We start from the raw sequence: 25,312 nt of genomic DNA on the forward strand, positions 1-25,312 counted from the left end.
CATAAAAGGCCGGTTCACACATGCGTGTTCACCCCTGGCTATGATAAACTTGGATGTGTGAACAAAGCCTTGGGCTGTTTATTGGATACAGAACTCCTTTTGGTACTGGTCCTGGTGGTAACAAGAAAGGGCAGCAGCCATTTAGCCCTATCTGTGGGCTTCTTGGAGACCTCTGGCAGAGCAAGGGAATGCTGGAAGAGATAGAACTTTGCTCTGATCCCGCAGGGCTCCTTTTCTATCTGTCTGGGAGTTCCTCATGCCCTGATGTCAGTGCTTGAATGCAGTCCTAGAGGACACAAATATGTTTTGAGTTTTGAATATTCTTTCGTTGTATGGACTGTAAGGGATGATCATCCCCGTGGACTGCCGCATGGATGACTGTCAACTCAGAATGTAACTGTATCAGGGACAGGTAACCTAAAGCAGGGGTGGGCAAACTGTGGCCCTCCAGATGTCTATGGACTACAATTCCCATGAGCCACTGCCAGCATTTGCTGGTCCATGGACATCTGGAGGGCCACGGTTTGCCCATCCCTGACCTAAAGTACCACCAAGATGATGTCACATTCCCCAACGCCTGCAACAACAGTACCTGTTTCCCATTTCATGACACCCTGGATATGTAAATCTATACAGTCTAAAGTGTGATGGAATGCTTAGTAAGAATAATATTAACAACTTTTGTCACAATTATGACACAAGTTCAGCATTTTAAAATCCTGTTGATGCATACACATGCTTTACTCCTCCACTGATATAAATGGGAATTAAGTGGTTGAATTATACCAATACTATTACCACTACTGTGACTATCACCACCGGCAGTACTACTATTAGTAATATACTAATGCTTCTGCGAGTAGCAACGTAGAGAGAGAAAGCATGCATTGTACAGTTACTTGTATTATGGATCTAGGCCAGCACAAGCTAAGTAGCTCCCCTGTCAAAGGCCTGAGATAGTTAAGACCGAAAACCGAGAAACGTTGCTCAGAACAAATTATCCAGTCTTGGATATGATTCCAAAATGCGTAATTCAGGACACTTGGGGATACAGCAATATGCAGAAAGCAATTGTATTCAACCTTCAGTTTCATTCTATCCTAGCCGGTGCCTGATTACTCCCTTCTGTTCCGTGGAATGATAGTGCCGGTGACCACTTAAAATATCCTAATGACAGCAGTTGTGCCCTACTGGGACAGACACGGGAGCAAAGAAAGAAATAAGGACCCACTTACCATTTGGGGAGTCTTCTGACCTCTTAGTATTGACTCAGTTAACATTACTAAAGAAATTGTGAAGACCAGGGAAAAGACTGGGCAAGAATGAAAGGAGATTTAAGTAGCACATTTTATCTGCCAGTGCCTGGTTCTTTCACGCACTCTCATGAAATGTGCCCATTTTTCTGGTTTGAGCTTTGTGCCAAACTCCAAACCCATTTGAATACCACTAAGGCTGTGATGAATTCCCATTCCAGGGCAATCTTTATCTTTGCTGGTAATATCAATACATCCCATTTTCAATTTCTGAGTCTTCCGTAATATTTCTGAAACAGCAGGCAGATTGTCTAAATAATTATAACAAAAAATCACATTCAGATTGCTTTACTTTACATTCAGTGGCCAATACCATTTGGAGGTTGTTTTCCTCCAGAACTGCCACTTCCCTTTGGTATCATAATTCCAACAAGAAGTAGACTGAACATGATGCACTTTAAAATCAGTGACACAGTAACACTCCAAGTATCAGCAACGCTATTTTAGGTTTGTACTGGTTGTTTTTGGAGGTGAATGGAGATTTTAACATCATTTATGGGCCACCTCTCCAGATAACATTCCAAGGTGTCTCCCAACAACATAAACATATTTCTTGTGATGTTAACACCCTGCTTTTCTTCCCAAGGAGCTGGTGTCAGCATCTTCATCACCTACTTATCAGCATTCCCTTCTACTCCTAGCCCCGCCAACAGCTCTTGTAGGTTGCTGAATGCTGGTAGCATTTCTATGAGCCCGCAGCCACCCAGCTGACCTCCCATTCCAGACACCTCTGATGCTCAGTTCCTGCCCCCCACAGCACCTAGATTCGCCCTGATCTGGATGGCCTAGGCTAGTCCAAACACATCAGATCTCAGAAGCTAAGCAGAGTTGGCCCTAGTTAGTATGTGGATGGGAAACCACTGAGAAAGTTCAGGGCTGCTGCACAGAGGCAGGCAGTGAAAAACCACCTCTGAACGTCTCGTACCATGAAAACCCATGAAAGGTCATGATAAGATGATAACAAGTTGATGACACTTTCCACCCCCTTCCCTATTCACCACCATCCCTAGTTACAGCTTGAACGTTGCAGACCACTTACATGAGAAATCTTTTCTGCTGAAGTCAGCCCGTGGTGTATAGCTGGAGCCAAATTTCAAGTACTCGGGCTTCTGCTAGCCACAACCAGCAACTATTTCTCAGAGAGTTGTGGCAAGCCCAGACTCCAATCAAATTGCTGACCATTCTGGTGTTCTTCAAAGCACCATCTGACTCACAGCTGAAATGTGGCACTAGGTTCTTGGGACCTCTGTTTGCTGGCCAGTAGTATGGCAGTGTTTTACTGAGAGCAGAGGGGAGGAGCATAGTAACACCTAGGAAACGGGCACCAGCTTCAGCGCTGCATTCATGAGAAAGGAAGAAGAGGTCAAAAGAAGATGTGCTGCCTTTGGCTCAAGGCAGTGCACAAGCAAAGCCCAGGAAAAAGAGGAAGACCCTGTTACTCTTCCATCTTTGTCTGAGGCTCCAGCTTGCAGGTATCTGAAGGGCAAATGGGCTCATCCATTGGGTCTGGAATGTGACTGATGGGGGAGCCAACCTTGGGTTGGGAAATTCTTGGAAATTTGGGGGTGGGGACTGGAGAAGGTAGGGCTTGGCAGGGGGAGAGATCTTAGAAGGGTAAAATGCCATAGATTCCACCCTCCAAAGAAGATGTATTATCCAGAAGAGATCTTTGTCATTTGGAGATCTTCTGTAATTCTGGCAGATCTCCAGGCCTCACATGGAAAATAACCTGTGTATAAGGACAAGCTGCCCTGTCTTCTACTTTGGGTACTGAAACAGCCATTCCAGTAGTCAGGTAGACTACTTTTACTTTATGAGAGTGAAAGCTTTAATTCCAAGGCCTCTGCTTCCCACCCTCTGGGTCCATTCTAAGGTGCACCCATATCCCACCCCCACCCAGGTCAATGCCTCAAGACTCAGCCTAAATATAAATCAAGTTTATTAGTGTAAGGAGTATTGCACAGCATAAATCTCTCAGATACAGGCAATAGGCATAACACAAGTAGACCTTGCTGCTGCTAACTAAAAATCTGCCTAAAATGCTGAACATATTACCTTCAAGTTTCCCAGGAAGGCATCTTCAGTTTTCCCTCTCAGCCATCTTTCAAAATAAATAAATAAATAGGCTGCCTCCACACTTGACTGGTGTAGCCTGGCGCAAGTCAGGGTGGAAGAATAAAAACAAATTACTCTGTGCGCATTAAAAGCTATCTTTTCTAGCAGACAATACCTCCTTCAACAACTCCACTACCAGTCGAAACCAGACAATTTGTGTTTCAGCTGTAAAGGAAAAAAAAATTAGGAAGGGCAGAACTGTCTTCCAAGGTTAAATCTCTGGGAACAAAAACTGCTCTCAATAATCAGCAGACATTAAATATGCCAAAATCCAAGCAACACTTAGTTCTGATCCAAAGTTCAACCATCTTATTAAAACCTGGAATTTAAGCTATCAAGTTCATTATGCCATGACACTTTTCTTTTCTTAGGACACCCTCATTGTTGCTTCCTGATCTGCAACTCTTCTTTTTAACCAAAGGCGTATTTCATGATAAAAGATGCATGGACACTGATCAGCAGAGGTCCAAAGCTCTACCAGAAAGTGTTACTAATTAAAACTTGTGATGATGTAGTAGTATTTGTATCTGTATCATATTTATTGTATATAGCCAAAGGCCTTTACAAAATGAAAATTAATAAAAGTATAAGGTAAAACAGAGGATTTCTCAGAAATATGTATAAAATCAGTGGAATAAAACAGAATATGTCATATTAGGAGATACTAGATCAGCATTTCAGATTGGTGGCTCCCATTAAAAGCATTTTAGCTTGGATCTTCCTGGCAACCAGACCAAAAAGTGCCATCCCAGATGAGACATAGGAATCAGTATCGGATAATAAATAGATTCATTTATCAGAATCAGAAAGAAGATATGAACTAGGTATCATCTTGGCAGGGAATTTGTCTCTTGGTCCTGAGTATAAGGAGCAGGCCAGAACGTAGTGAGGGAGATCTTCCAAAACTGGATCCCCACATAGTCAGTGACATTAAGCCCAAGATGTTTGACAGTAACACTCAGAAAGCACAGCTGATGAAATTGTTTCAAACTGTTAAGATGTTATATTTGCTCAATAAGTGCTTGAAGTATTGATGGCAAAGGAGTCCAGTTTTACAGTTGTATTTTTCTTCAAAGATTTCACAATAGCTAGATGAGCGTGAGCTTTGATTGAGGGTAGGCCAAACTCTGCCCTTTTGAAGTGCCTAAACTTGATTTTGAATAGCTATTGAACATATGCTCTTTCCATCTCCAGACATCAATGAAAACTTTTGAAAATGTATGAAAAACTTTAGGGCTGGGTCTACTGGAAACCCTCCTGGGGTGTTGTAGAACTTCTTGATGACTCAGATAATTTTGGAAGCTGAGGCCTTTAAGGTTGCCAGATGGACATTCCATTTTGCTGTAAGTAACTCTAAGGTATTTGAATGTACTCAGCGTTTGATGGGGATTTTTTTTGGTCTTTCCCAAAGACCATTAATTTGTTTTCATGTGGTTAATGGTGAGAAATTCTTCTTTTTAGTAAGCACCCAGGTTGTGAAGTAGCCTTGTCAAACTTACTCTTCTTAGGGAGATCAAGGCCATATCATCTGCATATAACAGGATGGAGACCTTTTGCTGGCCAACAGAGAGAGGTACAAACTCTGGGCTAGATAGCTTTTCTGCTATATCATTTATATATATGTGTCAAAAAGCAAAAGGCTAAAACATACACACACACACAATTTACTCCTTTTCTAACTGGAATTTCATTGGTTAAAAAACCTGAGATACCCATCCTAATTTTACTGTGAGTGTCTAGTGTAGTTAATACAATACAATAAAAGGTATTTGTCAGTGTTTGTTTTCATCAGCTTCATCCGAAGTCAAAAGCTATGGCTAAGACAATGAATGCCACATACAGGGTTTTTGTAGGTTCTCTTATACCGGATTGGGCCAAGTTGTGGAGGATTTGGCAGTGATCAGTAGCACCAGAACCATTGAATGCTTCATCAGTCAACTCTGTCCATCCTAATTAGGTCCATTCTCTTTTCTTTTGAGATGGAGGGGAAGGTCCCTAAACCAGGGACTATATTTTTCCCTGATAAGGAAGGCAGCTGGTAGCTAAGTAAGTTGACAATTACTTAGTCTCCAGTTACCCTTGCCTCTAGCAATTGCTTCTAGCAATTGTGGAAAGGAGTATATCTGATCAGTATCTATTCAGGAAAGATTGCAGGTTTCATCTCCCTTGCTCTTTCTCGGTCCTGTGAAACGTCCATATTTACTTAACAGGCTGAAGCTGTATCTCTGTGCATGGACAATATGGTATTCAAGATCCTGGGAGCACACAGCAGTGACAGAAATAGATCCCAGAAGTATTGAGCTATGGCAGATTGAGAGAGAAGAGAAGGTGGTTCTACCTATCTGGGGAACAGGATGCTTTTGGGGCCTAGTGGGTACTTCTTGGGCTATATGGGACAGCTTAGTGTTGCACAATGTCCAGGGGGCACAGAAGGCAACTGTGTCTCAGCGAGGTGGTCTTAGGCCTGAAGTACATGGGAACCATTCTCATAAAGCAAGATGTTTGAAAATCATGAATAAGCACCCATGATTAAGTGAATTTTCAGCCTATGAGCTACACTGAAATATGTCAGGAGGATGAAGAACTGATGGAGTTTGAGTAGACAATGATAGGGGGGAAATGGTCAAGGGAAGGTGATGGGACATAGAATGAGAGAGTACAGGCTCATAGAAGACACCACTGTCTGAGGGATTAAAATCCTGAGATTCTGAAATGGAACCAATTGTCAATCTGTCTTTATTTTCTATGATCATAGATCAGCCAAGTATGACACACAGATTAATTTTTTTATTTATTTATGTTTCAGTTTGTATATCGCAACTTCCACACAGTGGCTCATGGCAGATCACAACAATAAAACCAACATAAAAATTCCCTAAAAACAATATACCCATGTAACCCTTCCCTCATGGCAACAATCCCACCTACTCCAGCTCAACAGACCTTAACAGTTAACAGTGTTCCAGGGGGAAAACAGGGGGCCTAATAGATTAGCTAGCCTCCAGGGGCCCCAGATCTTCCTAGCCCTGGCCTCAACCAAAGACCTGGCGGAGTAGCTCCATCTTATAGGCCCTGAAGAACTGAGACAGTTCCATCAGGGCTCTTAGTTCTCCTGGGAGCTCCTTCCACCAGGTAGGGACCAGGACTAAGAAGGCCCTGGACCTGGTCGAGGCCAGGCAAACCTCCCTTGGGCCAAGGACCTCCAAGAGATTCAAACCTGCAGAACGCAGTGCCCTGCGGGGGACTTAATTAGACAGGTGGTCTCACAGATTTGAGGGGCCTAGACCGTGAATATGCAATTGTCTTCAGATCAGGCTGCATAAAGATCCGCTGCCTATCAATGACGACTATATATGCAAGACCAGCTGATTTGATTGCATTTCAATTACTCCGAGTTCCATACTTGCCCTCATCAATTCCGATTAGGATCCCTGCAGTAATTGGGAGCTTTGCTTTCTCATTCTTTAAACACTCTGATTTGATGTGGTGGCTCAAGTGTATTGAAGAGTAATTAATCCATGTCAGGGAGCATTGAGAATACAGTTGTTAAAGTTTCAGTGGGCAGGGCAAGCAGAAAAAAATGGGTTGGCTGAGCCTTTCATATCCAAGTGATCCTACTTAAAACCGATGCTACATATGTTATCTTGCATAACGGAGCTACCAAAAATACACTAAAGCATTATAAAAAATATTGCAGACAATTGAAAATGGCACGCTCTGAAATGAATGTCCTACGGGCTCTCTTAATTTTATTCCGTTGCTAGGTGCTTAATAAGAGTCTTACGGTTGATTGAAATGTACCAGAAATGTATAGTACTACGTTTGATCATTTCTATCTTAGATAAAACACAAGACTGTATTTTCCATATTCTGCTCATTTATAATCTTCGTCTGGCTGGGAGAACCATTAAAAACGTTGAAGACTTTATTGCATGTGAAAATGCTGCAAAAAAAAAAAAAAGACGGCAATTTTGGATTTGCTGTGTTTTTCGCTGGGGGAAAAAATCTAAGGACAATTGGAGTGGCGTTATTTTGGTTTATGGGAACAGGTTTCATAACCTTTTTGAAAGCTAACGTGTTTAGTGCTGGCTGGGAGCTTTCCAATGATGTTGCTGCAGATGTCCCAGAGCTATGGATCCGGTGGTTGCTTTTGTCACCGTGATTGCAGACAGCTGAATTGGTTGCCTGGCAAAGGGGAGATCGCTTCATCGGATGCGATCGGGAAGCGCCCGGCCAAACAGCAAACTCAGATTTGCTTCCCTCTTGCGGATGGCACTTTTTGAAGCCCTAATTCCATTTCAAGGCAGGAAAGAACAAAAGTCCAGTAGCGCCTTAAAGACTAACAAAATTTGCGGCAGGGTCGGAGCATTCGTCAGTCACTGCTCACTGCCCTAATGGCTATCCTAATGCCTATTTGATCAGACTGAGTGATGGTTGATTACGATCCTGGCTCTCTGTTTACTCTGAGCAACGATTACTCCACACACACACACACCCCTCGGTTGCTGGTCAGTTCTGTGTGTGTGAGAGAGAGAGACAATCGGTAACAGCATATAGCATCGCTTAGCCAGGGGCTTCCTTGACAACACAAACAAGACTCTTTGATACTAGTAGGTATTAGCGACAGAGCCACGAGGGCGCAAAGTGTGAAAGAATCCAATTATGTTCATTTTGATATCGTGTCGTGTTGCTGCTGGGGGGGTTTGTTGTTGTTGTTTCTTTGCTAGCTTCATGTTTGCATAAAGCTGCTCCCTCTGGCACTCCTCAACTTCAGCAATGGCTCGTAGCGCGTCTGATATGTGCGTGTTTCTGATCCGTCAGTACAGGAAAACAGGTTAGCTCTCTCTCTCTCTCTCTCTCTCTCTCTCTCTCTCTCTCTCTCTCTCACTCACTCACTCTTTCTCTCTCTCCAGAGGGCTTAAACACAAGAGAAGCCAATGTGATCTTATCGGATAAAACTCGTGGACAATCGCCACCGACACCCTGCTTCTCTTCAGCCTCAGACTAAAGAACGGGTGAGTGAAATTCCATTCTCCAAAGGATCCCATCCTGTAGTTTATGTAGAGAAGAGGATGGGAGGAGGGGGGGGGGATCTGGCAAACAGATAGCTGTCAGCTTGCAGAAATGTTATATATATGTTATATGTCTACCTGTTGTGCCGACTTGACTTGTATTTTCCGGACTGGCACACTTACCTCAAATTTGCACATCTCTCTCTTCCTCTTCCCAGACTGAGTTTAGAAAAGAGCGTAGATTGTCCGTGGTGGAAAAGCAAGAGTCAGAGGACAGTTTTAACCCATGCATATATATCCTCCGATTGATCTAAGGGGCTCGTGCCTACTAGCAAAAGCTAAATGAGTATGGGGGAGGGGGAGAATGTCTGTTGCCTCGGATGCTGTGCTTTGTGATGTGTGATGAGTATCAGGAGGTTTGCTGACTTGTGCTCGATTACTGTAAGGATGACAGGATCGGCAGGATGCAGTGAGGCTCCCCCCCACCCTCTCCGAGTGGTATAAGGTATCTGCAGTAGTCAAGCTACTGAAATATTTACCATCATTATCTCGCTTTATTTGCCATTGTGGTATTAATTCGCTGCAGAAGGGAGCAGTTCCAAAAGAATGGCAGCTAAATGCAATAACATACGAGCCACCGGAATGCACGCCCTCCTGCCGAGTCCTGCAGATGGCCCAGCAATTCGACCTGCTCTGATAACTACCCTGAGTAGGATGAAATACTATAATGAGCACTGGGCGCTGCTAGGGGATACATGCTCCGATCGCTTAACTTATGCTGTGACCCAGACTGGATATGATCCGAGGTCTCCCGAGACAGCAACCTCCTGTGCATTGGCTCGTGGCACCACCTAGCGTCGAGTCGGGCAGGTTGTGACAATGAACGTGCTGCCGGGTTTTAGTTAGGGAGAGCGATTGGATCTGTGAATGCGTGCGGTGGAACAGAAGTGGCCCAGTTTGTGGCAAGTGAATGGCTTGAAGGAGTTGGATGTTGCAACCAGTGAATGGTCAAAACAGGAAACGGCTTATGCGTACATGCAGGGGAAAGGAAACGAAGCAGCAGCAGTCTAGCCAGTGGCTAATGGGGCTAGTGGAGGAAAGGAAGGATGGTGGAGGAAGCCCTTGGACTGTTCTGCTGAAGGGGGAAGTGGCAGCAGGGTGCCTTTGTGACGTTAAGACGTCATAGCAAAGGTGGCCTAATCCCCTAAAGTTTAAGGACTTCGACCACCTGTTTTACTGGACATCTTCAAAGATGGGCCCCCTAGGGCTACCTGTGCTATACCACAGTGACTTGCACAGCTCCCTCTTGATGCATTGCAAAAATGGAAAATAGGAATGATGTCCTCTCTCTGTGTGCATGTTTGAAAACACCAAAGCTCTTGTAGAATGGCAAGATTCTGGGCTGCATTGAGTTAGGCCAGGTCTGCACAACAATCTTATCACATTCCTGGCTGTTGGCATGATCCCTGGCAAGACTACTTGCCATGAGTTTTGATTTGGGGGCTGGATAAGGGTGAACAAGTTGAAATGTAATCCTGAGAAGATGGGGATTCACTGAGGCTACCTACAAAGCTTGTGTCCATTCCTGGGGCATTCAGATCTCGCCACAGTGATCCTTGCATCAGTTACACGTAGACTTGACTATTGCATTGTGCACTACTTGGGGCTACCCTTGAAGAGTGTTCAGAAGCTGCAGCTAGAGCAGAAGGTTGCAGCTAGACTGCTGGTCGGGGCCAGTGACCGGGAGCGTTTAGCCTTGAAGCTTCAGCAATTACACTGGCTGGCGTTTAGTTTTCAACGTCTTGGTTTTGTCGTTAAAAGCCCTGCATGGGACCAGGTTATCTTTTCTCTTAGCAGTCCTGCCCAGGAAGTTAGATTACAGGGAGAGGCCCTCCTGGCTGTTCCACCAATCAAAGAAGTTTGGATGCATGAGAGAAGGCATTTTAGGTGGTACTCTCACAGTTATGGAATCACAATCACTTCTGATCAGATATTCAGGACTGCATTTGACTAACTTCGTTTTTGATCTCTCGGCAATTGAGATTTTAAGCTATATTTTTATGTGTTTTATAGCTGTTGCTCTGTTTATACTGCAAGCCACCTTTGGGAGGGAAGGTGGCAGGGTACAGCCCAATTTTGTCAGAACTTGAAAGCTAAGCAGGGCCAGTCCTTGGAAGGGAGACCGTCAAGGAAGTCTCTGCCAAGGGAGGCAGAGGCAAACCACCTCTGCTTTTCTCTTCCCTTGAAAGCTCCTTGTGGGATCTGCATTAAGTCAGCTGCAGCTTGAAAGCACTTTACATGCCCTTTAAGCTGCCTTGAGTGCTGCAAGGTAGAAAGGCAGCTACTAAATCCTTACCATTTGTTTGCATTAATATTTACTAAAAGCACCTGTGGGTGGAGCGCTGTCCGGGAACACATCTGGACTACACTTATACCCGCACGGGCCAATCCAGACACGCCCAGCAAAGCTGGCCTCAACTGGATTGGGCTGGTCCCTGGAGCGCCCACCGTTAGGAGCCGGCTGCAAGGCGCACACCAAGCCTCGCGGTCAGACGCTGCCTTCCTTACCCGCTGGCCTGTCATGCCAGAGTGCTTTTTTAATTTTATAAGCACCAACTCTTCTTCTTCTACCTCTTCATTTTATTTCCTAAGTCACTGTCAGTTTCCTAAAGGAAGTTGCAGAAGCTAGGACTTTGAAGGAGACCATATGCACAGTTATCTACACAATCCCCATTCTTTCAGATTGTTTGAAATCTGAACTTTGTGTCCAGCCCCTACTGAAAGCCTTCTTCCCCAGGAATATAATACAAACCTTCTAATTCAGGGGTAGTCAACCTGTGGTCCTCCAGATATTCATGGACTACAATTCCCATGAGCCCCTGCCAGCAAATGCTGGCAGGGGCTTATGGGAATTGTAGTCCATGAACATCTGGAGGATCACAGGTTGACTACCCCTTTTCTAATTGACACAGACCAATCTCGAGAAACCATCCCTGAATTGCTGAGGTCCTATCCTCAGGTGGCAGGTTACTAAATGAACATCCCAAATGTATGTGATAAAACTTGTACAAAGGAATTGTCCTTGTGATGCCCATTTATCTAGATTGGACCATATTCTTAAACTGACTGGCATAAAGTTACAGGATGGTATCCACTACTTCTGTCACACAAATGCTGCCGTAACACCAAAGTGAAGAAACTCTTCAGAATCTTGTTCAGGCAAAACTTATGAAGAATGCTGTGAGACACTAAGAAAGTACAACTAAATTTTGCAGGCGTCTCCCACATACCTTAACTTGTTACTACACTTCACCCAAAGTGCATTTGATTTGAATTTTTGGACTCAGACAAAACATTCAAACAGGATGTTCCTCCAATGGACCTGTATGACTGTTCTCAGCGAAACATCTGGAAGAAGTTCTTGACAGTTGTTCCTCAGTGGAACAGGCTTCCTCTGGAGGTGGTGGACTCTCCTTCTTTGGACGGTTTTAAGCAGAGCCTAGATAGCCATCTGACAGAAATGCTGATTCTGTGAATTTTGATTGTGAATGGGTAGGCAGAAAGGATTGTGTCTGTGCTTGTCTATTATGGCCTTTTCTTGCATGCCCAGGGAAATGCCAATCACCAATTTGGGGGTGGGAGGCAAATTTCTTCCAGGCCAGACTGGCCAGGATTCTGATTTTCTTGGGGGTGGGCATCATCTAGGCATGATATTTGGGCCACTGTGGGTGGGTAGGCAGTTGTTTCCTGCATTGTGTGGGAGGCTGGACAAGATAACCCTGGAGGTCCTTTCCAGTTCTGTGATTCTATGATACCAGCTTTCTTGCTCATCAAGCACCTCTAAGAATCCTGTAACAATATTCTGAATTTCACAAGGTGGGATTTTATATATTTAAAGTGATATCTTGCTCTTAGCCTGTGTTAAAACAGTACCAGTGTGAACTATTTTGCTGACTGAGATCATCAGTCCCCACTTTGCTCCTCTTTAGCTGGGAGCCGGCAACACCATATCTCCTGGCACATGTGGGATCTCTCCATGGTCCCCCTGCCACCTGGTGGTATAAGCCAAGCTTGCAGTCTTTGCCTGAGTATGCAGCTGTGTGACTCCACATCCCCAAAGCCCCTGAAGAACCAGCGTAGGTTAGTGGTTAAGTGAGGAGGCTTCTAATATGGTGAGCCAGGTTTGATTCCCTGTTCCTCCACATGCGGCCAGCTGGGTGACCTTGGGCTCATCCTAGCCCTGATAGTGCTGTTCTCACAGAGCAGAGCTCCCTCAGCCTCACCCACTTCGCAGGGTGTCTGTTGTGGGGAGAGGAAGGTAAAGCGATTGTAAGCCGCATTGCGAATCCTTCAGGCAGTGAAAAGTGAGGTATGAAAAACAACTCTTTTTCTTATGGGAGCCCCCAAAATAGGGAATGTCCACAACATTCCTTTACCTTCTGCCTCGGGGCACCATGCAGGAACTGATCTCTGAACTGGATATGATCCAAGGTCACGTGTTGTGATAAGTCAAAAGGGAGGTTGTAGTGTTGGGAAAGGTCACAGCAATGGTCAACCCAAATGGTCAGTAGATTGGAGCACCTTCCCTGCAAGGAAAGGTCTGGGGCTCTTTAGTTCAGAAAAACACTACTCTAGGGGTGGTCAAACTGTGGCTCATGGGCATTGTAGTCCATGGATACCTGAAAAGCCACTGCTTGGCTACCCCTGCACTGCTGGCTGGTGAGATGATGACACCATAGAGCTATATAAATGTGGTGCATGTGGATCAAGGGACTTTTTTTCACTGGAAGTTGTGAGTACTGAATAAAGCTTGTGGGCAGTAGATTTCAGATGGATTGAAGGAGTCGGTTGGGGGAGCTTGGTCTGTTTAGCCTGGAGACAACTGAGAGGGGATTTGATAACCCTCTTCAAGTATTTAAAAGGCTGCCATATAGAGGATGGAGCAGAATTGTTCTCTCTTGCCCTGGAGGGACAGACCAGAACCAATGGGAAGAAATTAATTCAAAAGAAGTTCCATCTAAACATCTGGAAGAAGTTCCTGACAGAGCGGTTTTTCAGTGGAATAGGCTTCCTCGGGAGGTGGTAGGTTCTCCAGCTTTGTAAATTTTTAAACAGAGGGTGGATAGCCATCTGGCAGAGGGGCTGATTCTGTGAAGGCTTAAGGGGGTGGCAGGTTACAGTAGATGAGCAATAGGGTTGTGAGTGCAGGGGATTGGACTAGATGGCCCAGGAGGTCCCTTCTAACTCTATGATTCTATGATTCTGTGATTCTATGACTCAAAGAGTAATGAGCATGTAAAACTCATTGCCATGGGAAGGGGTGATGATTACTAGTTCAATTAAGAATGAATTAGACAAATCAGTGGTGAGCCAGTTCATCAGTGGCTATTAGCTATGAATGCTTAGTGGCACTTTTGTGTTCAGAGGTAGCGACCCTTCAAGCATTAATGCTGGAGGACAACAGCAGGGGGGATTCTTTGGGCTCCAGTTTGGACAAGATGGACCAGTGCTCTGATACATCACGGCTGCTGTCATGTTCTCTTACCATACTTCTCTTACATTACTCCCTTCAGGACTATAATTTAAAAAATCCATTCCCAAAGTGCAAACCACAACTTTCTGCAGCTAAAGATGTGGAGTTGGAGCCGATGAACTTTTCTCATTCAAACTCCTGGTTCCCCCTCTTGATTGCAGCAGCTGCCCTCCAACATGGCTTTTGTCTATGCAGGTGCCATGAGTACTAGTTCTTGTATGGAGGAGAAAAGCTGTTTGGGTCCACTTCATGTAAGCCAAGGAAATCCAAAGCTCCCTATCATCAGAGCTATCTGGATATGCACTTCAACTCAGCAAAGATCTAGACTAGGGGTAATCAAACTGCAGCCCTCCAGATGTTCATGGACTACAATTCCCATGAGCCCCTGCCAGCATTTGCTAGCAGGGGCTCATGGGAATTGTAGTCCACGAGCATCTGGAGGACCACAGGTTGACTACCCCTGATCTAGACTATACTGCACAGTTAATGATGAACAAGAAACGTGACAGGTGTTGGGAATGTGTGGATTCTGTATGGATTCCATATGAATTTTCCAAGTGGCAAATACAGCAGAGAAATAGGATTGGTCTGTTATAGGGGTCCCCAACCCTTTTGACCCTATGGGCACCTTTGGAGTTCTGACCCACTGAGGTGGGCCCAGCCACAGACTGCCTGTTGCAGGAGGTTGAGCCGGCCACCCAATGGCTGCTTCAGCTGACCCGGTGCAGGTTCTTCCGCAGGGTTGGCAGCAGCTGCCAAAGCAACATTTTAAACATCTGCGCAGCCAGTCCAGTCTCCGGGGGCCCATCAGAAGGCTACACTGTGCTGTCTGGAATCTCCGCTGCAAGCGCGAATCGAAAAAATATCGCACCAAGCAATGTGATGAGGACAGAAAAACTCTCTGGTGCGGAAGCAGCCAAGGACTGAAATCTGGCACAGACCAAATTATTTTAAACAGGGCAATAATGTTTCCTTGCAGTTCCCCACTGGCTCAGCAGCAAGCCAAGATCGGTTTCAGGCTGCGGTCCCAGAATACTCAGAATGCCTACCTTGTCTCTTTTGTTTTTATCTCTCTTATTCCGTTCCAGGAAAGCATCCCTTGCAAAATTCACTGACAGGCACTGCCGTTTGCGGTTAATGAGGTGCTCTCCTCCTTGCGTGTCCTAGTTATTGCCTGTCTCTCGGCATATGTTTGTCATTCAGAAGGTTCTCTGTTTACAATAGTTCATTAGCCTTGGAAGTATCTGAAATTGTTTGTGAACAAATCTTTTCATGTTCCAAATGTCAGAGCGGAGAGAGGGGAAGTTAAAGAGGAGTTTGGGAAACCGAAAGGTCCAATTAAGGGGGAAACTGAAGCCATCGGCTTCGATAACCAAAAGTGAAACGCGTCCCACGAACCAAAGGCAAAGAAATCCTCTTCCTTTCAAATAATCCCAAGTAAAGTTGGGAGCTTGAGCCATGTTCTGAATCAGAATGAAAGGTAGTGCGAACTCTTATGTAAATGCTCTTTTCACTGTGGTTGACTGAAGTCACATTACTTTGCTTGTAAGCCAAAGTAAATAGCAGCACCCCCTAATTCTCATTTGGATTCCCCCCCCCCATCACCCCCGTGATGATGTGCATAAAGCTAACGGTATAGATTGTGTTTACATGTTCTAAAGCAGATGGGTGCATTTTTCTGCTGCAGATGTAGCTTGGCTTCCTTGCTGCACCAATTTATTTATTTTATATATTTATATTTACATTTATAGACTGCTTCTACAGAACCAATTGTCTCAGGGCGGTTCATATCAGCTAATACAATACAATAAAATACAGTTAAAATCATCACAACAATTATCAATCATCAGTATAATTAAAACCTTTTAGGCAAGATCTAGTTAGCTAAGCCAGCCAGTTGACATAGAGGTAAAATATAGAATTTGCATTCCTTCTAGCCAGAAAAGAAGGAAGAAAGCAAACAGCGAGCAAGGAACAGAAACTGGGAGGTCCATAGATGTTCCATTCATATGATTGGCTGTGCAGGCCTCAACCATAAGCCTGGTGGAAGAGCTCTCTCTTGTGGAACTGTGACAGCCCCATCGGGGCCCTGATGACCTCTGGGAGCTCATTCCATCAACTGCAGCAGAATAAAGTTTGACTCCAGGGGCATCTTTAAGCCCAACAAAGCTTCATTCAAGATAGAAGCTTTCATGTGGCAAGCACACTTTGTCAGAGACAGTAGAACAAAATATCCCCACCCATTATATATAGGATATGGGAGGGGGAGGGGATTAATTGCCAAGAAGAGCTGGCTAGAGTAAAGATGCATAAGAGATGCAATTCATAAATCTTGACTGGGGCCTTAATCCAGCCTCAGATATTATCACCCACTCTTATGCATGTCTCCCTAAAGAAACACCTTGAAGGACCCCTATCAGGCCTGTGCTGAGGCAGCTGCACTGGGTACCAGTTGCAGGCTGGATCAGGTTCAAGGTTCTGGTGTTAACCTTTAAGGCCATCCGTGGTCTGAGCCCCACATATCTGCCCAATCGCCTGTCTCCTTATGCCCCCCCACAGGGTATTTCACTCTGCAGGTATAGACCTGTTGGAGGTCCCTGGTCCAAGGGAGACTCACCTGGCCTCAACCAGGGCCAGGGCCTTTTCAGTCCTGTCCCCAACCTGGTGGAATGAGCTCCCAGGCGAACTTTCTCAGTTCCACAGGGCCAGTAAAATGGAGCTGTTCTGCCAGGTCTTTGATTGAGGCCAGGGCAGTTAAGAACTGGGCCCCACCCTGTGCCAGCTGGGTCATCGGGCTACCGCTGTTGTTGACCCCAGGTGTCTAGCTAAGAAGCCTGTCGAGCTTGGTGGAGTAGGGACGGTTTTTTGTCTGGTTTTATTATTGTTTTTTATTATTGTTTTATTATTTTATTATTGTTTTTTTAGAGCCTCTTGTGGCGCAGAGTGGTAAGGCAGCGATATGCTGTCTGAAGCTCTCTGCCCATGAGGCTGGGAGTTCGATCCCAGCAGCCGGCTCAAGGTTGACTCAGCCTTCCATCCTTCTGAGGTCAGTAAACTGAGTATCCAGCTTGCTGGGGGGTAAACGGTAATGACTGGGGAAGGCACTGGAAAACCACCCCGTATTGAGTCTGCCATGAAAACGCTAGAAGGCATCACCCCAAGGGTCAGACATGACCCGGTGCTTGCACAGGGGATACCTTTACCTTTACCTTTGCTATTATTGTTTTATGGAGATTTTTATTGTGGCGTATGGATATTACCCGCCCTGAGCCACTGTGTGGGAGTGGCGAGCTACAAATGGAATAAACGTACAAATAAATAAATAAAACTTTGTCTGTCTTAAAGGTACCACTGGACTCAAAGTTTGTTCTGCGGCTTCAGACCAGCACAGCTACCCACCTGGATCTATCCAGCAACAGGTGCTAAGATTAGAACTCAGGCAAGCCTGCATTGCCAGCTGCAGAGTTAGTGGATTTACATGGGAATCCTAAGAACCTTTTGCTTGGCAATAAGCCCAATTGAAGAGACTTGCACGGTTGGTGCAGAATTTCAGTGTCCTGCTAAAGAATTTAGCTAGCAAACAACTCTTGTGTATATGCCGGAAATAAAGCTGTGCCTATTTTTCCTGTAGGAACTGCCACATGAAAATGACCCAGCAAATGCAGAGCTTACAGCTTTCCCAGACAAAAAAGAACAATCCCCCTTCTTCTCCAAATGCTGCAAAACGACTTTATCGGAACCTCTCAGAGAAGCTAAAGGGAAGTCACTCATCCTTCGATGAGGTGTATTTCAGAGCCAGATCAGACCGTCTCAGCCTCCGAAAGGCTTCAATGGTAATTTCTTCCTAGTTGGTCAACTGTATTCATAGGTTACAATAACCATGCTCCTTTGCAGGTCCGTGGCCGACAGTTCATGTATGCTCATTCTTCCTGCATCTTTTCCTGCTTAGCTAATCCAATTCCTACTTCAGCTGTGACAGATGAATATGATACATAGCACAGAGTGTGTACATATCTGTTAAATATGGAGGTTGGAGCTTCAGTGTATTCCTAAAGGATCTTTAGATGCAGTTGGATTTTACCTTGTGAGTTTCATTGTTAATTATTTGGAGTTGGAGCATCCATGAATTCTCTGGTGATCTTCTGATGTGTGGTTAGTTAGTTTGTAGTTTGTGGTTTTAGCTGTTGTAACCATCCTTGAGAACCACTAAGTTGAAAGGTGGTTTATATAAATGATCCAAATAAAAATAAATTCATGGATTATATTGATAGGTCTGAATTAAACCAAGTGTGTGTGTGACAGAGAGATAGACTCAATCATACAATCTGTTTCTCGGTGGGAAAGCTTATTCAGTTGTAAATAACAGCTGTTCCACTATATATTTTTGGTAAGGCCTTGGAGAAGGAGCGTGTCTCATGGCTTAAGTGCCACTCAGCACTTAACACCCACTCAGAGTGACTATCCCGCCCCTGAGTGCCTCCTCCTCCAATCGGCTTACCTGTCTACCTAGCAGCCAGCCAATTGCCTTCCCCCACCCCTGACCACCCCCTCCTCCTTCCACTTCCCTCTGAGGCTCGGAGGCTTCAGATCCCTGCCACATGAGAGCTGCCCCTACCGGTGAGTTGCATAACAGCTGCCTGAAGCCTTTCCAGGTCCTGGCGGGAGGGGGAGGCTGTCTTTAGAGTTCTTCCACTTCACACACACACCCCAATCTTGTGCCTGTTGTATGCAATGGGCTTGCCCCCTAGTTGTAGGTATATTTTAATGTCTGCTGTTGATATGGCTCCATAATATAATTAACAAAGTCTCCAGTAGCTGGAATAGTAGACAGTATAGTATTAAAAAACAGATTTGTTTTTGTAAGATTTTAGGTATCAGTTTTACAGTAAATTTGGGATATGGAGCCATCTTGGGAAATGCACAACTTTCAATATGGTGCTTACATAAGAACAATGTTTAAATCTTCACCATAACATTTGTGAGAGCTTGCACAGTGATATTCTTGAGGTCTTTGAAACAAAAGAATCTGTGCATATTTAAAATATTTTAATAACATTCAATGTAAATATTAAAGAATGATAGTTTATTGTTAATGTATAATGTTCATGTTACATATTCACTCAGGAGAGATAAAGACTGCCACTATTATGACTGTCCTCACCCCCCTCCCCCCATCACAGGCATTTCCTCCAGCTCCTTTCATTAAATTGGCAGCAATCAAACTGGCCACTCCAATAAATTTGTGCTTCATAAAACAAAGTATTTCTAGTGAGCAATAAGCTTAAACCAAATGTGTTTACAAAATAATGGCACCATTAAAAGTGATAACAGAGCAATGGGGCCAACAGAATCCTTCAGTGCCAAGACCCTGGGTGCTTAATGGTCCAGAGATATGCCAAATAATTGAATAATTTGAGACTGCTATCAAATCAGTTAGAGAGAAACAGATTGCCACTTTCCTCTGAACCGTGCAAATGATGCCAGCTTATGTTTGTGTAATCAGACTATTAATGAAGAGATTGAGCTGGTCATGGAAAGCCTCATGAAGTCCCGGCTGACTTATGGGGCCCCTGTAATGTTTTCAAGAGAAGCAGTTTCCTCTCCAAGTTCTCATCCTAGCCGACCCTCCGTCGCTTCCAAGTTCTGGTGAGATTGGGCTAGACCAGGCTATCCAGGTCAGGACAGAGACAGAGCTTTCTAAATAAAACGTCCTAAGTCTGGCATTGATAGTGAGTCTATGGCAGAAAATAGTCAACGTCCGGCCATTCATCCATTGAAAGTGATTCAGATCTTATTGTTATTGATAGTAGCATCATTTGAAGGCAAGTTGTTGTCACAATATTTTTTACAGCATCGGTAATCAATCTGTGCATTTCCTTCCTGGTGGAACCTCTTGATAATGAGAACTGTAACTGATTGAACTGAGGAAGCGGGGAAGGAAACATTTGCAGTTGTTCAGTATGCCAACCACAAGCATGGCAACTAAAATGGTCTCCGCAAGTACTTGAAGAAGAAGTTCAACCATTTTCAAGGCTTTTCAATGAGAATCATGATACAGAACAATTGCTCAAACACGAGAATCAGCCTTTACCTCCTGCAGCCTCCTCTCTGCCAATGGGCTCGGGGCAGTTCACAATGATAAGAGAAAACAATCAATATAACAAAACAGCATAAAATATTAAAATTAATGATTAACTGTCAGCCCCCACCACTCTCCCAGCCATCTTCCATCTGACCCACAGAGTTGGTAATATTTGTCAGCAGAGGAAGGAGAAGAGGGAGGCCATATGCTGTTAAACTACCCTGGCCTCAATCTTAGGCCTGGCAGAAGAGTACCATTTTACAGGCCCTGCAGAACTGGGATAGCTCCATCAGGGCCCTGATCTTGGTTGACAACTCATTCCATCGGACTGGAGCTAGGACCAAAAAGGCCCTGGCCCTGGTCAAGACCAGGCAGATATCTTTGGGCCCATGAATTACCATTAGATTGGCATTTGAAGAGTGTTCTCTGGGGGACATATTGAGAGATAGTCCCTCAGATACACCGCACATAGACTGCACGGGACCTTAAAAGTCTTCCAGAACCTTGAACCTGATCCTGAACTCAACCAGCAACCAGTGCAGCTGTTAGAGGGCAGGTCATGTATGCACCCTCCAAGAGGTTCTCATGAGGACCCGCGGGGATGCATTTTGCGCCAGCTGCAATTTCCAGGTCAGAGCCAGTGGTAGCCCTGTGTAGAGAGAGTTGCAGTAATCCAGTCTGGAGGTGGTCATTGCATGGAGGTCTTCTGGGTCCAAGTGGAGCACTAGTAACTTCACTTGGCACAGATGATAAAATGCCAGGCGAGCAACCTTCATGATCTGACCCTCCATGGAGAGGAAAGCATCAAACTCCAGAGTGTACCAGTGCCCAGTGCCCCAAAGTAGTGGCCAGCAGCAGAACCAGTGCCCCATTGTGGCAATGCAGAACAGAATCACAATCCCAGCGAGAGAGGGAAGGTTTGCAAAGACAGCAGAGCAAGTGAAATAGACCAGAGCAAAAGAGCACCAGAACCGAAGGCCATGAGACCAGTTCAGGAGACCCCAGTGTCATTTTCCCTCAGATTGCCACAGGTGAAAGCAGCAATGAGTACCGTTAAATATGATTTTTCCTCATATCCTTTTTTGTAAAAACGGCTGGCAAACCTCCCCGAGCCCCCATGATAATACTGTGGGGGGAGTTGAAGGCAAGCATGACGGACCCCTCTGTATACCCTCCCCTACACTGAGGTGAATTTTCCCTCCCAAAAGAAGTAATGCTTCCCTCAAAGATTGCGTTTTCCTTGTTACAAAAATTAAGCCTGCTGTCCCGCCCTGTCTCTTTTCGATCTTTTCAGATTTATTCAGCCCTGGAACCTTTTGGGAATGTGTAGAGCCGTCTTAACAGAATAAAAACCTCATTAGTACCATCAGCTTTTTGCCTATTTTTTAAATCTCCATGGTTGGTGCAGTCCTTCTGTTTCCTCCTGCCCTCCTAGGCCTGACATAGCTTAGGTCCCAGCATGTCTTAATTCAGCCTGGTTTCAGCGTAGCCCTCAGTTTTGCTCTGTGGCAAACACAAAGTGCCTCTGACATAATCAACTTGAAGCCTCTTTATTGCTTCCAAAGGTGAAGAGTGTACTGACCACTGGAGAACACTTAGCACGTATTGAGAGAGGATGCACTCAGGTTGATCAGCAGGCACAATACAAAGGGAGGCCCCATCCAGAGAGGCCTTCGAGAGGGGGAGAATAAGCCCCATTCAGCAGAATTGAGTAGGATCCGGAGAAGGATTGCTTAGGACTGCTTTCAAACTCTTGTAAGCGCGCTTCAAGCTATACGTGCATACATATATCGACATACATATATCGACATACATGGTTTATTAAAAACCTTTTTAGTAGTAGTTGTCCACATGCTACACAAGAGGTTTTTCATAGCATGCTGGTAAATAATGTCGCCAGGTCAATAATGTCCTATTAAGCCTCTGTGAAAGGGATGGAGGAGTTTTTCCTTGTAAGAGACATGGCAACCCTAAGACCACATTGTTGAATAGTTCAGTACGAAGAACAAGCAAGGTGTTAAACCTGAGCTAGGCGGTGCCACTTCATTTCGCAGGTGAATAGAGATTGCATGCATGAATTCCTGGGCATAAAAATAAGCAAAGTGGGAGGAAGAATGAATCCCAAGTCTTCTGCCAGATATCCAGTTTTTATCCAGCCTTCCTGAGGAGTATTTGACTAGGACCTCTTCCCTGCAGTTAGAGTGAATTAAGTTTTTTCCTTGTCTCAGAGCTTTGCATTAAAAGGTCACAGTCTATTCTGAATCAGTTTCGTTCTCACAAACGTTATTGAACTACAGCTTTACAGAGATGAACATTCAAGCCATTCATGCTATTAACATTTTACAGTGGCCAACCATGGCTCTTGCTCCATTCTGAAGATTAGGACAGATTTTGCATCATTAAAGGGAGGGCATGTATGTCAATGGAATACTTGTCGGGAGGGGCAGGGTATAAGTTTAATAATAAAATAATAATAAATAATAAAATAATAATAAATAATAAAATAATAATCTATCTTCTGCCAAAATCCTTGCAGAATTTCTCCTGCAACATGGCTGTTCCAATCACAGAGTAAGCTGCAGCCATTTAATTTCCTTCCACTCAACAAAACCTATTAGAAGAAACATGGAATGGCTTTTGATCGCTTTTGACCTGATGTAGGTGTAATAGAACCCAAGGATGTCACTGCAGTGGCTGAAATGTCTGCTCTTTAGTCTCTTTTCCAACATCAATTCCAAAAGCGTAGGCTTATCTGATTGTAAATCAGATCATTCAGACTTTCCGATATTAGCTTTCCCCCTCGAAATAATGCTGGAAGTTCATAGAAGAAATCCAGATATGATACATTGAGCGAGCAGCAAAAGAACTTTCTGATCTAAAAAATATCAAAGCACAATATCTCAGCATCAGTGAGAGTATTGGATTCTTTTTTTTTCCCTTCTTCATAATAGGGTATGGAACTGGATCAAAATCCTCATTCAGCCAAGAAGCTCAGTAGTAACCTATCCCACCCTGCTCAGCTAATCTATGCCATAGGATTGTTGTGAGGATAAAATATGGGGAAATCACATATGGAACAACGAGCAAGAATCTTTGGAGGAAAGGCAGGATAAAAATGTGATTGATTAACCTTCCATTCATTCTTGTTTTGCTGGCAACACATATATCTAACTATGAGAAGAGTCTTTGGTTCATATGACTACTCCTTTTAAGGCCTCCAGTGTGGTGATAAGTCAGTGATATTACTGGAGAGGCCTTTAGTATACAAGGAACAGCTTCTGGCATGGAAAGGAGTCCATGACAGTACTAGCTCTTGACCATGTCAGAGGCCTGTGGGCAAACAATACTGCCAGATAGATCCCACGTTCTCTTGGAGCTTTGATGTGGTGAGGACTTGGTTACTACCAATGAGCTACATGCTTGGGGTGTGACCCTAGCACCGAATGGGGACATCCCTAAGCTATGCTAGATCTGCTTCCTATAATTCATAGCTGGGTTACAATATTTGGTTTGGGGCAGATCTCCTCTTGCTGTCTGGTTTGCATGTTTTGGTACATCTCTGCATGCAATAAGACGTGTGCTCTATCCTTTACAGGGTACTGCAGGCAGGCAGGGGACATGTCACAGTTCTGTGTCATGGCTCAGATTCTCAACTCTACCCATGCAAAAAGATGCCCAAAAGTGAGACTTTATTTGAAAAACTCTTGACAGAGTGCTGAAAAGTGCATTGCAATTATGTTTGTTTATAGTGGATAGTGTGGAAGAAAGAAATAAAATAATGTTTCCTTTCATGTCCAAGTGGAGATTTTAGTGCACAAAAATTTAGCAATTTTTGTGACAGTGATATTAGTACTGGAGCATATCAACCGCCCTCCGGCATTAAACGTAGGAGTTTTGCTGCCTTGTAAAGCAGGGATCTTCTCAGTCATGTTGCCAGTATCTGCATCTCTCCCAGAGCAGAATCCAATGAGGATTATAAGGCATCTGCCAAACATTTGTTCTCTTGCCCAAGAATGACTGATGTGAATTCTTGATTTTCTCAGTCCCTGTTTTCCTTGCCCACTTTAGTCTGGAAGAAGGAAATGCCTTTTTAAGCTAGCAGACCCCCTTTTTATTTCCTGATGGGAAGCACCTGATATGTAGGAAAGAATATAGAATGCCTTGCCATTATCACCATCATCAGCTTTTTTGACTTGGCTCATCTCATTACATATTATCTTCTCAACCACACGATGAGGTTAGTTAGGCTGAGGGATTATAACCGCTCCCAAGTCACCCAATGAGTTTCATAGTTAGGGTTGCTAGGCTGCAGCTGGCAATTCCCAATAGGAATTGAGGGATGGGGCCTGGCACACCAGTGGCATGCCAGTGTGCTTATATCAGTTCCTGCTGGCTGGTCCAGGAGCCAGCGGTATACAAATTTAATAATATATAAAATAAACAATAGGAGGCCTCTGTAGCATTTCACAAAAACCCTATAGTAAAATGCTGGAGTGTCTCCTGGGTAATCTCTGGCATCCCACTCCCCTGTTTCCTCCTGCCAGGTCTTGAGGGTGAAGGACACACTTGGAGCAGGTTCTTGTCCCAATTATAAGACTTTTAAATATAATCTTTCCAGACTTTTTAAGAGAAGAGGGGGCTCAGGTGTGCTTCTTCACTGAAGAAAGGGAGAAAAGGTTGGTCCAAGGTCCTGGGAATAATTCCATATAAGTTAAAAGTGGATAGGTTTTCAGGTGAAGAGGCATTAAAGAAAGAGGAGGAGGAGTTGTGTTTTATATGCCACTTTTCTATACCCGAAGCAGTCTCAAAGCAGCTTACAATCGCCTTCCCTTTTCTCTCCCCACAACAGACACCCTGTGAGGTGGGTGAGGCTGAGAGAGCCCTGATATTACGGCTTGATCAGAATAGCTTTATCAGTGCTGTGATGAGCCCATGGTCACCTAGCTGGCCACAAGTGGGGGCATGGTGAATAAAAACCAGCTTGCCAGATTAGAAGACCCCTCTCTTAACTACTACACCATGCTGGCTCTACAGCAGGGGTAGTCAAACTGCGGCCCTCCAGATGTCCATGGACTACAATTCCCAGGAGCCCCTGCCAGCGCTGGCAGGGGCTCCTGGGAATTGTAGTCCATGGACATCTGGAGGGCCGCAGTTTGACTACCCCTGCTCTACAGCATACTTAGGAAGTCTTGGTCATATGTCTATTTAGTACTTTTTAAATCCCAAATTTTCTTAAAAGTCCTACTCATTTTATTTA

The 25,312-nt window shown here is 44.5% G+C and overlaps 1 protein-coding gene across 4 annotated transcripts in view; it reads left to right on the forward strand.

Annotated features, from left to right (window-relative positions):
- ANKFN1 (ankyrin repeat and fibronectin type III domain containing 1) overlaps positions 1-25,312 on the forward strand; it is a 247,727-nt gene that overhangs the window by 79,513 nt on the left and 142,902 nt on the right. For 2 of the 4 annotated variants that reach the window (XM_077328704.1, XM_077328707.1), the window contains 2 exons: positions 8,342-8,443; positions 17,605-17,806. In XM_077328704.1, coding sequence (XP_077184819.1) covers positions 17,615-17,806 — 192 coding nt within the window. In that variant the 5' untranslated portion in view covers positions 8,342-8,443; positions 17,605-17,614. Of the gene's footprint in view, positions 1-7,573; positions 8,039-8,100; positions 8,263-8,341; positions 8,444-17,604; positions 17,807-25,312 lie in introns of those variants that run through there. The other 2 variants (XM_077328705.1, XM_077328706.1) reach the window with 2 other exon arrangements.

This window comes from Paroedura picta, chromosome 3 (genome assembly GCF_049243985.1).
Source record: "Paroedura picta isolate Pp20150507F chromosome 3, Ppicta_v3.0, whole genome shotgun sequence".
Classification (NCBI taxonomy): domain Eukaryota; kingdom Metazoa; phylum Chordata; class Lepidosauria; order Squamata; family Gekkonidae; genus Paroedura; species Paroedura picta.